Source organism: Loxodonta africana, chromosome 5, assembly GCF_030014295.1.
Source record: "Loxodonta africana isolate mLoxAfr1 chromosome 5, mLoxAfr1.hap2, whole genome shotgun sequence".
Taxonomy (NCBI): domain Eukaryota; kingdom Metazoa; phylum Chordata; class Mammalia; order Proboscidea; family Elephantidae; genus Loxodonta; species Loxodonta africana.
In genome coordinates this window covers 147,358,530-147,372,744 of record NC_087346.1, presented here as the reverse complement: position 1 = coordinate 147,372,744, position 14,215 = coordinate 147,358,530, and the positions used below count along the sequence as shown (strand labels likewise).

At 35.8% G+C, this 14,215-nt stretch overlaps 1 protein-coding gene across 11 annotated transcripts in view; it reads left to right on the top strand.

Annotated features, from left to right (window-relative positions):
* CPEB2 (cytoplasmic polyadenylation element binding protein 2) overlaps nt 1–14,215 on the top strand; it is a 74,953-nt gene that overhangs the window by 31,699 nt on the left and 29,039 nt on the right. For 7 of the 11 annotated variants that reach the window (XM_064286067.1, XM_064286064.1, XM_064286066.1 and 4 more), the window contains 2 exons: nt 1,828–1,878; nt 8,976–8,999. In XM_064286067.1, the coding sequence (XP_064142137.1) occupies nt 1,828–1,878; nt 8,976–8,999 (75 nt within the window). The remainder of the gene's footprint in view (nt 1–1,827; nt 1,879–8,975; nt 9,000–14,215) is intronic. The other 4 variants (XM_064286065.1, XM_064286068.1, XM_064286069.1 and 1 more) reach the window with 1 other exon arrangement.

Below are 14,215 nucleotides of genomic sequence, written 5' to 3'. Positions count from 1 at the left end.
TTCCCTAAAGATTACAGCCTTGGAAACCCCGTGGGCAATTCCACTCTGTCCTATAGGGTCACTAGGAGTCAGTCAACTCAGCCTCAGCGAGTATATGCATATGTGTGTATAAAACCAAAAACCAAACCCATTGCCATCAAGTCAGTTCTGACTTACAGTGGCCATATATAGGTATGTATATACTTACTGTATGGAGGGAGCCCTGGTGGTGCCGCGTGGTTAAATGATCTGCTGCTAATTAAAGGTTGGCAATTGAAACCCACCAGCTGCTCTGCAGGAGAAAGATGTGGCAGCCTGCTTCCCTAAAGATTTATGCCTTGGAAACCGTATGGGGTAGTTCTACCCTGTCCTATAGGGTCACTGTGAGTCAGAAATGACTTGACGGCAGTGGGTTATATACAGTGTATCTATGTGTACTCATTTTAAGGTGAAAATTGAATTATCTTTGACACTCGGTCTTGCTTTAATAGATGATCATAACTTCTAACTTGATGATTAAAGCAAAAGCCAACAGACAAGCTCTGTCTTATATGGGATTCCGGTTGCCTGAGAGTCTGTTCTAACTCCTGGTGACCCCGTATGTGTCAGAACTGTGCTCTGTAGGGTTTTCAATTTTATTGAAAGTAGCTTGCCAAGTCTTTCTTCCAAGGAGCCTCTGCATAGACTTAAGCCTCCAACCTTTTGGTTAGCAACCAGGCACGTTAACTGTTTGTACCACCTAGGGGGACCCCCTTATGTGGGATATTTGAATATAATAAAGGACCCTTAGAGCATAGAGTCCTTGCTAAGGCGGTAAAGGTATGTGCAGTTTAACCTGCATTCCTTACTGATGTCAAATTCATTCAGATATTTATTGCTCACCCTTTTGGTGACAATGCATTACATGGTATCGTAGTGTCTTTTTAAAGGGACTGTGCCACAAGTAGCTGAAATGCAACTTCAAAGGCGTTTAATTTTTAGCTATTCTCTAAATCGATTTAATGTGCTTTCCTATATCAGCAATTCAGGCAATAGAGAAGACTCTTATATTTTGATGGGCCAAAAATAATGATCGTTCTCACTGTTGGTATTTGGTGTTTTAGTCAAACAAGTGTTTTGTTATACAAATGCTGGCTAAGCCATAGTATGTTGTATGTCTACCTCTTCACGGCAGTATGTGGTGGTGTAATTGTCTTGCATTTAGTAAATGCATAATTCTGAATGAAGAGTGACCCCAAGAAAATACTATGCTTTTAAGCTTTAATCTTTTAATTTTTACATCATTAATCAACTTTGAACAGGTTAAACTTCTAGTAGCATTTGTAATGATGCATTTAAAATGTTTTCGTTAAGTTTATTTATACACAACTATATAAAACCACATGGAATTTAATGTGTTAGTTGTTTTTTATTTAGGAATATTAATATTTTTTTCCTTTAAGTTTTATATTGTATTTTTTGGAAAAAATAGTTAAGTAGAGAAAATCACAAACGGCTTTGAAAAGATGAAGCAAATTTTCATCTCATTAAATTCTGTAGGACTAGGATACCTACGTTATGTCTCCATTTCAAAAACCAGTAGGCTTTATTCTGCTTTCTGCTGGCGTTGCCCCCAAATCACATTGTGATCTTATGAGACAGGGGCTAAGGTTAAATCTTTGTTTGTTTTCAACTTGAGTCAAAAATATTTTTAGTTAATATACTTGGAGTTAAACATTAGCTTTTTAGTTCTTAAGAAAAATGCTGTGTTAGTAGTTCCTGTCTCTCCACCCCCCAACCCCTGATTTTTTTTGCATTTTCAAATAGCACCATAATCTTCAAACTTCATTTTTCTGTCTCATCTTAAAGGTCGATTGAGCTATCCACACCCAGGGACTGACAATCTGTTGATGTTAAATGGTAAGTTCTATAAAACATTTTGTTTTCAATTGATTTATATAAATAAATGATTGAATACATGTTTCATAACTCTGCCACAATTAGTCATTTTATAAATATAAAATAAAGCTATACTTATTCCTGTACACAAAGCAAAATTAGGAGTTTGAGTAGATTCTGACGATAAATTTTATATGTAAAAAGTATCCATGAAGTGTGTTTGTGGCAGTCTGATATAATTCATTGATTACTGACTGGGGGCAGCCCAGAGTTTGAATAATGTCTTTCTGGTTTAAGGTATCACCTTGGACAAGTAACTTCATTCCCGTGAACCTCAGTTCCTCTGTATGTGAAATGAGAATTACAGTCTCACGGTTTATCGTGAGGATTAAATGAGATGTTTGTAAAGTTAGTACAACTAGTTACTTTGTAATGGCACCGGGGTTTATATTTAACTAAGGAGTATATTGGTAACTCTGAATATGATGGTCACATTGACTTAATTTATTCTAAAGAGAAAGCATACATAATGAAGTTTACCAGAGGTAGAAAAAGAATGAATACACTTTCATTGAGTTTTTTTTTTTTTTCTTTCGATTGAACAAATATTGGCATATTCAGAGCATCCCAGTACTTAGCACATCCACGATTGTGGGAGTAGGATGGAGGATTAAAATATCCTTCATGAAAGTATTTTTAAATCTGAGGGTGGGTGGGGTGAGGGAAGTAGGAAGAAGAAGGAATGTGGCAGAAATAGTACTTACTTTAAAAAACATACTATCATTAGAATAGCTTGACTCTTCTATTTCAACTAAATCTTTGTTGGAAAAAAGATAGCAGTGAAGGTGGGGAGCAAAGGTTGTATGACAGAAAGATGGAAATAAAGTTCAGGCTACCTCAGAGATTATCAGGGTTGGTAGGATTTGGGGACTGACAATAAAATTGAAGAAGCAGGGCATCAGGTAAGTAGAATGATTGGTTCATTCAGCACTTGCCTGTTAGGTATGGAATTGCCCATCACACTCCAGCCTAGCCTAAGCACTAATCCAACCCACTGCTGTTGAGCTGATTCTGACTCATAGCAACTTCATAGGAATTCCAAGGCTATAAATCTGTATGGGAGCAGACATATCTTTCTCCCGCGGAGCCACTGATGGTTTCGAACCACTGACCTTTTGGTTAGCAGTTGAGTTCTGTAACCACTGCATCACCAGGGCTCCTACCAGTCTAAGCACTAGCTTATCTAATTAGCAAGGCTCTTTAAGGTTGGTAAGGGGTAGAATTGTAAAGGTACTAACAGTGGGGCCAGAGTGAGTACTCTAGGCTGAGGCCATATCCAGGCCACAGTCATGAGCTCAGCAAATTAGGTATTTACACAAACTTTGACTAGACAGGTACTAGGAATTGCATTCCAGGACTTCATTCAATATTTTTTCTACCGTGGAAGAAAAAAATATATAATTGTTTGAGTAGCGGAATTCTGAACTCTAAATCTGACTGAAAATGATACTATTGAAATCAAGTTTACAAAACTGAAAATAGCTTGTAATTTTTATTATTCTCTAGGCTTGATTTATAAAAAGATGTTATATTTAGGTACTAATAAATTATTTATAAATTAGTCCTAACTTCCTAAAGTTCTTTAATTTTTTAACATACTGTGGTAAATATCAGAGCCCTGGTGGCGCCAGTGGTTAAGCATTTGGCTGCTAACCAAGAGGTGGGCAGTTCAGATCTACAAGCCCCTCCTTGGAAACCTTGTGGGGCATTTCTACTTTGTCCTATAGGGTTGCCATGAGTTGGTATCGACTCAATGGCAACAAGTTTTTGGTAAATATCATTTACCTTTCTATATTTTAACTTTTAAATAAGAAGTTCAATTGAAAAAAAATTAATTCAAGTATGTTTCACAGATTCTGTAAAAATCTCTTTGAAGGAAAGAGCGGTGGTTAAACCATTTGAATGCTAACCAAAAGGTCGGCAGTTCAAACCCACCAGCTGGTTCTCTAGAGAAAGATGTGGCAGTCTGTTCCCATAAAGGTTACAGCCATAGACATCCTATGGAGCAGTTCTCTTCTGTCCTATAAGATTGCTCTGAGTTGGAATTGACTCGGTGGCAATGGATTTATTCTATGAGATAATTTGTTAAATCATTCACAGATGTTCTTAGATTTCTAAACGGGTAATAAGATGGGATGATCCAGAAGTATATGTAATCACAATAAAATATGTCAGTTATGTGTAAACAAAAAGCTTAGTAGCCAGACTGTTTTTACAACTTATATTTTTGGTTACACTAAACATTATTTAAAATGTTAAGTTGAAAAGTATTTCATTACATAGTAGACACTAGAGTATTTCTTCAAGAGTTACAGAGTATGGACAATTTTTTTCTTTTTTTTTACTAGCTGAGCACCCTTAGTACTTGGCCATTTCGTGCCACATGCATACTAAGTACAGTAAGCCAACTTAGAAATTCTGAACTGGTGAGGGACTAGGGGAGAAAAAAATAAAATGAAACTAGGACATCAAACTGTTTTTAGGTCAGTAAAAGGGACAGTTTTGACCCAAAAAGAAAAAAAAAATTTTTTTTTTTTAATCACTTGGGATTATTGTCTGAGAGGGGAAGCAAGAATCGGAAATTGGCTATGTTTAGGGGATAAGGAGATTTTTTTCTTTTTAGTATGTCACCAGTTTAACTCACTGTTAGGCAATTGGTTAAGTAAGTTGTTGACTGAAGCAACAAGCCTAGCTAATAGTATTGGGTTTTGAAAATCAATATTTAGTAATAAATTATACAGTATTTATAGTTTAACAGCAGTTCATAGTGGTTGGTACCACAAACTCTAAAGCCATATTATCTGGGTTTAAACCCAATTCTGCTGTTTCTAGCAGTATAACCTTGAACAGCTTATCTAACCTCACTTTGACTCAGTTTCTTCGTGTCTAAAATAGAGCTAACAGCCTGCCTCCCTCAGGGAGTTGTGAGTGAGTGAGGTCATTCCTGTCAAGTATTTAGAACAGTGCCTGACAGTAAATGTGAGCTGCTGTGATGGGAATGTGATGCTGATAATGAAAGGGTAAAAATCATGTCCTATGAATAGGAAATGTTTACATTGGAGAATATAACATCAAGAGAAGACAAAAACTGTCATATAGTGAACAAAAAAGATTTATGTTATTGCAGAAAGCTAAACTGGGACCATTTGGTAGAACTCATACAGGAACAAAATTTGGCTCAATAAAAGCAAGATAACTCTCAGTCAGTGTTTTGTAAAGTGTTTCTTACCACCTTTGGTGGTACCCAAGGTGACTTTTGATGGCACACAGGTACACATTAAAATAACTGTGTGAGTGTTAGACAAAGAATATTCTTTAGTAAGTACATAACTGGCAGAAATCTAATGTTACAGTGATTCTAGGCTGGAGTCCATTTAATAAAAAGAATAACATAAATAATAGTATACTTTTTATGCAGATACGGCAAATATTATTTATGATTCTACTTTGTTGTGTGCAATCAAATTGATTCCAACTCCAACAGTTAACTAGCAGTTACAGTTAAACTTTGCAGATTTTCCTTTTAGTAGGGATAAGTAAGGAGTGGAATAAAGGTGAGGAAGTTGATCAGACTAGGTGAAGGTATGAAGTTCCTCTAGCAAATTCTTAATTCTGAGCCTCTGTGAATTCACATATTTAAAAAAAAAAGTAGTATAATACAACCCTGTTTATATCATGAAGCTGTATAGATCTAAAAAAATTTAAAAACAATTTAAAAATGCCATAGAAATATAACTGCAAACAGGCTCCTACTTCTGAGCAGACCATCATCCTCAGAGTGGTAAAGGTGAATTGACTGATGGAGAGTGCCATTACTCAGTAATTCAGATGTTGTAAAAGAGTCCAAATTTAGCATCCAGAAGCAGTGTAGGGAAGTCACATTACGTAGGAATGTGTAGATTGTTTAAAAAAAAAAAAGCCAGGTTAAGTATTGTCTGAAGTTACAGTGACAGCATGAATGTTTATATTTCTAGGTGCATAAATCTTATACTTTTTATTATCAGAAGTAAAAAAAAATCACTTCTTTTTTCTGTAGTAATGAAGAGCAATAGAATATAATGTCTCATTCAGGTATTCGTTTGAGTTTGGATTACATTGTACCTACCTCATCCATCTCCCAAGGAAAACAGTTTACGTTTTTAGTACCTATAATTTTTCAAAAGAAGAAATAGAGCAGAAGTATGGGGGTGGTATTAGCAGGCTGGTTTGAGATTTAAGTTTGCCTTGATTACCCCCATAGAGCCATGTATATAATGAAGAGCTTGCTGTATTTTGCGGGGAGGAGAGAAGTTAGTGTATCTTTTAATTAAGGAAATTTACTCAGTAACAGAATTGTATTTCTGGAGGCAGAGCTCTACATAATCTGTATTAAGTCATGAAAATAGTGAACTGGGATATTCCATCAGTTCTTTTTTATGCTAATGGAAGTGATGGAGTAGATAACAGCAAATTTATTTTGGGTCTTGAAAAGGACCATCATTGAGGAGGCATGTTTCTCTCCTTAATTTTTTAAGTAAGATTATTGGGACCCCAGTACCAAATTGTGAAACCACTTGCATAGGAGAGGTCTTCAGGCTTTGCTCAGAGCTGCCTTACTACCTTTGTGTGTGTGTCTGTGTGTGTCTGTGTGTGTGTTTGTGTGTGTTAAAGCGCTAATTTAGTTTTTAATTTTTTTGTTTAAATCAGGCGTATTTTTTATAATCTTTATAAACTATATGTACCTGAAATTTAATGTTGTAAATACAATTTTTGAAAATCAAATTGCTCACTTTTTCTCTAAAAGAGTTTGGAGGGGCATATTGTTTAAAGAAGTCTTTTCTAAAAATGTGCAGTGAGTAGTCACTTAATGATTTTCTTTTCTCCCTGGGTTTTTTTTGGTAATTCGTAGTCTGAGTTATCACTATATACGCCAGAAACATACATAGAGTTATCACAACACATTTCAGAAATTCACAAAGATACATTGGTAGGAAGGAGCACACAAACCATTGTTTAGTATGATGGTAGCAGTTTGGTTATTTCCATGACAGAGAATAGGAAATGGTTCACATAATTTAGCAGCTTCTGCAGTCAGCTCTATTTTTGGTAATGTAGAGACTTGGAATCTGAGAGCTGTCCAAAAAATAAGTGGAATAGCTCTTTACAGGATTCTAAAATTACTCAGGTATGAGATAGTTGGAGAAATTTTCTGATTATGCCTGGGCCTAGGAATGAGACGAAACCTTAAGATGCTGTGTACATTTGTATACATTTTTACTATTTTAGTATTGAGTAGGCTCAGCTAAGAACATAACAGCTATGAACATAAATTGGTTATGATGATATTAATTGTGTGCCCATTATAGCTTCATCATAATTCACAATTTGACTGTAAACTTCATGAGAAGTTTCAGTTGTTTTATAAATCGCTGATCTTCTACACCCATGAATAAAATTCCCCAAAGCAAATTAATACCGGAGGAGTTTGTGCTTAGGCCATGCTTAGGATAAGCAGGAAGCCCAACTCCTGAGACTGTTGTGTTTTGCAGTGTTTGGGGCTTCTTGACCATTTCCAGGCTTAATACAATTGCTACGGCCTCAGAAACTTTACTTGCTTAGGCTCCGTTCTGTAGCCTACTTGATAAGAAAAGTTTTCTCTATTAAAATTCCCTTTTTTTTTTTTTTTCCACTGTTGATCTCCATCTCTTTGAGACCCTGTTTTGTTTTGTTTTTTAAAGCCTTACAAGTCTTAGAAGACCCAGACAACAAAACTTCTAATTGCACTTCTCCCCCACCCTAATTCCAAGCTAATATATAGGTCAGGCAAGCAATGAAATAAGTCTGCCAGGCTTTGGGGTACTTAGAGTTTAAGGACCAGTTAAGTCTGCGATAGATTATCTAGCTAAATAAAGATATTAGAATGGCGGAAATACATGTGAAGCTAGTTTATATAAAAGCTGTGCTGTGGCTTTTATATTTATTGACTTGGCTTATATCTTAGCAGTATAAATGACTAAAAGAGTTGCTAAATTTTCCCCCCTCCTTATCGTAGAGGTACTCGTGCCGTATCCTTACCTTGTAGACTTGCTTATCTATAATAAAGCCTAAGTATAAAATAAAAAATATGTTTTGTAAAACTTTTGTATGAGAGACTGTTTAACAATGTGAAATTTTATCTTTTAATCTTATAATTTTTATACTTTTGGGGAGAGTACATTTCTGACAAATTTTAATACATAACCTTGATTTGAGATTTATTCAGCATTGATTTTTTTCCCCAGACCTAAAAAATCTATTAACATGAATTAAAATCTTAATAGTCAGTTTTTAACTTATTGTCTTGACTTTATAGATCACTTCAAGTGGTAAAAATATTTATTGTGTACCCAGATTTGAGGGAGAAGAGTTAACTTAAAAACAACTTGTGGGCTTTAACAAACTGATGGTGTTGTATAATCATTAATCCTTTATTCAACTAATTTAAGTTTTAATGGATTGTTTTGATTTTTTACATCCTATCTAAGCTGTGTAGGCTTTGATTATCAGTTAATATTGTTCTGTGTTCTTACTCTTCTCAGTCCTCCAGCACTTCTTCCATGTGAGGGCTTAGTATATGTGGATTGAATCTGAATAGCTATTTGTTGGACTACATATGCCGTATAACTCTATAATAAGTTGAAAAATTAAAATTTAACTCCACTTGTTTCCATTCATTTAGAAAATTATTTGGGATGTTATTTAACCGTAAAGTGTTGCATATTCCTAGCCTAATGACATGAAAAAATTTTTATTTGTGATTTTTAACACAATTGAATGAGAGTAAATTAATTATACATGTTTTTTGTTAATCTCATGGAGTTTTTAAAACAGTCCAGGTGATATATTACATATAATAAAAGTGCTTTGTAAATGATGACATACCATGCAAATCTTATATAGTGACATTATTGCCATAACTCTTAAAACAAAGTAGCAGTAATTTCCAAATGCCCACATAGCTTCTCATATCACAGATACTTGTATATGTGGGCTTATTTTTAGTTCTGACATTTTACAATTTGTCCTTTGTTTACATGCAGCAAGGAGTTATGGGCGAAGACGAGGTAATTCACTTCTGTTTGCTATGGTATAACTGTTTCTAATTGGGTTTTACTGATCAGTGTTATAATTAATTATTCCATATTTTTTACATAAAGTCTAAAAATTCACAGAATTGTATTTTGATTTGAGCACTTAAATGTTGTCATTTTGAATCTTAAATCTCTTAACCTTTTAAAAATCACATTTTAATACTTATTTATTAAATGTTCTCCTTTTAAAGTATCCAGATTTTAAGCTATTTTAAAAAATGTGTTATTATACTTTTTAAAATAAAGCTGCTGTTTGTTCACTTCAGAAGTATGTTTAATGAACGTTAGTGAGAGTGACGTACAATAATGATTATTCTACTGTCTAAATCTGTAACTGATTATTTGTCTTGCCTATTTTATGGTATATCATTTAGGACTGTAGATTATGAATTTTAATTTTAACCCAGTAGAAAATACCAAATAGATGATTGTTAGCACCGATTTATAGAGATCGAGTTGCTAATATTTCTCTGTCTTATAAGAATATAATTGTTCTCTCTCTCACATACCGTATACACACTCACACACTCTTTCTTCCCCTCTCCCCCACAACATTCTTCGCCTTAGGGCTGTTGTGTAGTATCTTAAGAAAAAGCTAGGACCGGGCGGTGCAGGACAGTTATTAGACTCCCTAAGTAAGCAGCTGACATTTTTTTTGTGGCTTAAGCTTTGCCTCTCCTTTTTCCATGTACAGAAATTGAGAGGGAGAGAAGTAGATGAGATGAAACGAAGCAAAAGTCAGTTTTTACTACTGGATTACCCTTACATAAGTAGTAATCATGATACTTATATAGCGCTGCTTCTGGAGTGCCATACTGATTGAAAAGGGTTTTCCTCAACCTCTGAAATCTCCCTTCAACCCAGGAAGATAGACAGTACTAGTAATGCCCTTTGATAAGTTTTAGTCAAGTGTGTGTGTACTTCGAAAACAAGCAAGCAAAAGCGTTTGCCACCACTGACAACTGAAACTACTAGTTTATATCCTTTAGTGGGATTTCTAGTTATGTATTTCAGATCATCTGAATTTAACTTCATTTTTAAAATCTGGTTTCATTAAATACTTGACCGAATCTCTTGGTTCTTTGGTTTTCTGACTAAAAAATTAGAGGGAACAGAACCTTAGACCTCAGAAAGATGAAGCTCAGTAACTTTCCGAAGACTGTTATTAGCAAGCTGGTAAGAGAGGAGAGTTTAGAACTTTAGTACCTGTTTTCACACCTGTGGATTAGCTTACTTTACTGTGTTTTTAATATGGACATCAGTCCTCTTGAAAACAGCACCACTTACTGGCCTATGATTCTGAGGTATTTTTGAAACTATAGACCAATTCAGGACTCTTTTCTTATGTATGTACTTTTGTCTTTTAGCTTTAGTGACTTACGTTATAGTCGAATTTAAATCCAGTGTAAATACTATAATAAAAGAAGTTCTTTGGAGCAAGGTATAAAAAAAAAAAAATAGTGTTGTAGTTTATCTTCTCTTATCCCTGCTTAATAGTTGTAGACTGTGATTATATTAAGAAAAAGCTAAAATTTCTTGCCGTGCTTTGAGTTAGGAACCTACTACCACCCTTATGTATCTTTCTCCCCTGAAAGCTAGAAAGAGTTGCATTCTTCAGAGCAGCCTGAACACCAGCGTTAGGAAGGAGGAAGACTATCACGTGGTTTTAAGATTCCTGGGAAAAGCCTCATTTAGGACAGAATAGTTGTCACATGTGTTTGGCTTAGTGGCACAGGGGTTATAAATAACACCTGAATTTTCCTCTCAAATTACATAGCATTCATAATTTTTTTATTCAGTCCTCTGTTGATATTAGGAGTTTGCTTTTAAATTTTTTATTTTCATGGTCAGATGAAAATTACATCCATTTGAAATAGTTATTGAGAGATTTCACTTAAATTTGAGAGTACCTTGACATGATAGGAGTCTTGGTGATGCAGTGGTTAAGAACTCGGCTGCTAACCAAAAAGGTAAGCAGTTCGAATCCACCAGCTGCTCCTTGGAAACCCTATGGCACAGTTCTGCTCTATCGTATAGGGTTGCTATGAGTCGAACTCTACTCGAGGGCAACGGGTTTGGTTTTTGACATGATAAGTAATAAAACATTAAGAAAAAAAAAGAAAGAACCCACATATTGAAAGAATGACTTAAAGAAAGGGTTACAAGTAGTATCCTAGCTGTCTTCCTATTTTCTACTCATTTTTTCCCCATGTCATACCAGATGCAGAGTCCCTGGGTGTTAAAAAGAGTTAACGTGCTCGGCTGTTAACTGAAAGATTCGGGTCTACCCAGAGGTACCTCGGAAGAAAGCCCTGGCTGTCTGTTTCTGAAAAATCATCCATTGAAAAGCCTGTGGGGCACAGTTCTATTCTGACACACATGGGGGTTGCCATGAGTCAGAGTTGCCTAAAAGGCAACTGAGTTTTTTTGTTTTTAATTCTAGATATAATATCAGTCTTAGATAACCTCTAAAATACCAAAACAAAACAAAACCAGTTGCCATCGAGTTGATGCCATCTCATAGTGATGCTGTAGGACAGAGTAGAACTGCCCCAGAGGGTTCCCAAAACTGTTAATCTTTACAGAGGCAGACTGCCACATCTTTCTTCCACAGCAGTGGATTTGAACCCTCTACCTTGTGTTTAGCAGCTAAGTGCACAACCAATGGACCATCAGGGCTCCTTTTAAACTACCAAGGGTTCCCTTTTATGAGCTTTATGTTTAGGAACATTTGGCTCATAAAAGTGCATTTATTCATTTATTTAGCCATTAAAAACAAAAAAAAAACTTCATACATATCAGATCTTTTATTCATGTGGAATGTGTTAAAACACTGAGTTGATATAATTGTTGCCAAAAATAAGACATGGCTCTCAACTGGTGAAGCAGTAGGTAAGCTATTACTTTTATAAGGCATTTTAATCTCGTAGTCTACTTGAGGAAGAACTGTTTTTCTGTCTTACTTTCCCTTTGGCATACCTTTCGGGCCAGGCATAGAGTAGGCTAACTGTTTTCATTTAAAAGACATCTCACTTGACTATGAAGTGTCAAATCAAATGGCTAAAAAATGACTATATTTTAATTTCCTTAATAATGTCAATAAGAACTTTACATCAAAAAAAAAAAATTTTTTTTTTTTTTTACATCAAGATGACTGTAAATATTAATTTATGAGATATACCTAGGAATAATAGAAAATTGTATTTGAGGCATAATTAAGAAAAAGAAAAAAATTGTTTTCCTGCATCTCTATCCTCTGAGAAGGAGCCCTGGTGGCACGGTGGTTAAGTGCTCAGCTGCTAACCAAAAGGTTGGCAGTTCGAACCCATCAGCCACTCCATGGGAGAAAGATGTGGCAATCTGCTTCCATGAAGATATAGCTTTGGAAACACTATGGGGCCGTTCTACTCTGTCACATGGGGTTGCTGTGAGTCAGAATCAAGACAAAAGCAATGGGTTTGTTTGTTTCTAGCCTCTGGGAGCCATAAAGAAGTCTTCCACTTCAGAGCTGCCTGGAGGCTGGCTTTAGGAAGGAGGAAGACTCTCAATTGGAGAGCAGACATTAAAATAAGGAAAATTATCTAGCTTTATTATTTATCCTTTCAGTGTTGCTTCCATTCCATTCTGGGAGTGAACATGTTGGCCTGGGACTGGAGTAGAATGGGGATTTCGAAGGGAGGTGGGAAGCATAACTTAAGCTCCACTGTCAAAATATTTCTCATCACAGTCTGCTCCTTTGGTAAAGAACTAAAGAGCTACTGCGCTCCATTAGGAATAAAAAAGAAACTTGTGTTAGTAGATTACCTATGGAATGGGAGGATTTGACGAATAATTTTAAAGGAGAACAAGTTAGGAAGTTCAGTTAAAGAGGTTGGATTTATTCATAATCATGTAGCCATTCAGATTTACGTAATATAGTATTACTAATAAGTGTTACTCTAGCGTTGTGCCTGGATTTTCTGATTTGATTAGATTTGGTTTCGCCTCATTTGACTCTTAAACAGTCTTGTGAAGTAGCCAGAGCAAGTGAGTTTTTGAACACATAATTAAGAATATCTCCAGTTTTCTCTAATTTACCTTTATATAGGGCCTTTTGAATGTCTCTGTGCTTTTGCTCAAGCTAGTATCTTCTACCTAGAGAGTTTCTCCTCTGTGATTTTCTATCTAAAATTATCTATTATAAGTCTACTTTTTTAAAGAATCCTTAGTTAGAATCTTACTCCAACCGTGGTGGGCTTATAATTAATACTTTCTGGTGGCCCAGTGGTTAAGAGCTCAGCTGCTAACCAAAAGGTCAGCATTTCAAATCTACCAGCTTCTTCTTGGAAACATGGGGCAGTTCTGCTCTGTCCTATAGAGTCGTTATGAGTCGGAACTGACTCCACGGCACCTAACAACAATAGCAACAGCCCCTACATTATCACATTTACTATTTGTACCTTTTCCTATTGCAAACTTTGTTGTTGGTGTCGTGAAGCCTGTTCCAACCATAGCGACCCTATGTACAACAGAACAGAATACTTCCTGGTCTTGTGCCATCCTCACAATCATTACTGTGTTTGAGCCCATTGTTGCAGCCACTGTGTCAATCCATCTCATAGAGATCGTATTCCTCTTTTTCAGTGACCCTCCTCTTTACCAAGCATGATATCCTTCTCTAGGGACTAGTCCCTTCTGATAACATGCATTAAGTATATGAGACAGTCTTGCCATCCTCTCTTCTAAGGAGCATATTCTTCCAGGGCAGACTTGTTTGTTCTTCAGGCAGTCCATGATATGTTCAGTGTCCTTCGCCAGTGCCATAATTCAAAGGCATCAGTTTTCTTCTTTGGTCTTTCTTATTCATAGTCCAGCATTCATGTACATATGAGGCAATTGAAAACATCATGGCTTGGGTCAGGAGCACCTTAGTCCTCAAAGTGACATCTTTGCTTTTTAACACTTTAAAGAGGTCTTTTGGAGCAGATTTGCTCAATGCAGTATGTCCTTTGATTTCTCGACTGCATTTTCCATTGGCGTTGATTATGAATCTAAGGGAAATGAAATCCTTGACAACTTCAGTCTTTTCACTGTTTATCATGTTGTTGTTCATTGGTCCAGTAGTGAGGATTTTTGTTTTCATGTTGAGGTGTAATCCATAGTGAAGACTCTATCTTCACTAAGTTCTTCAAGTCTGCTTCTCTTTCAGT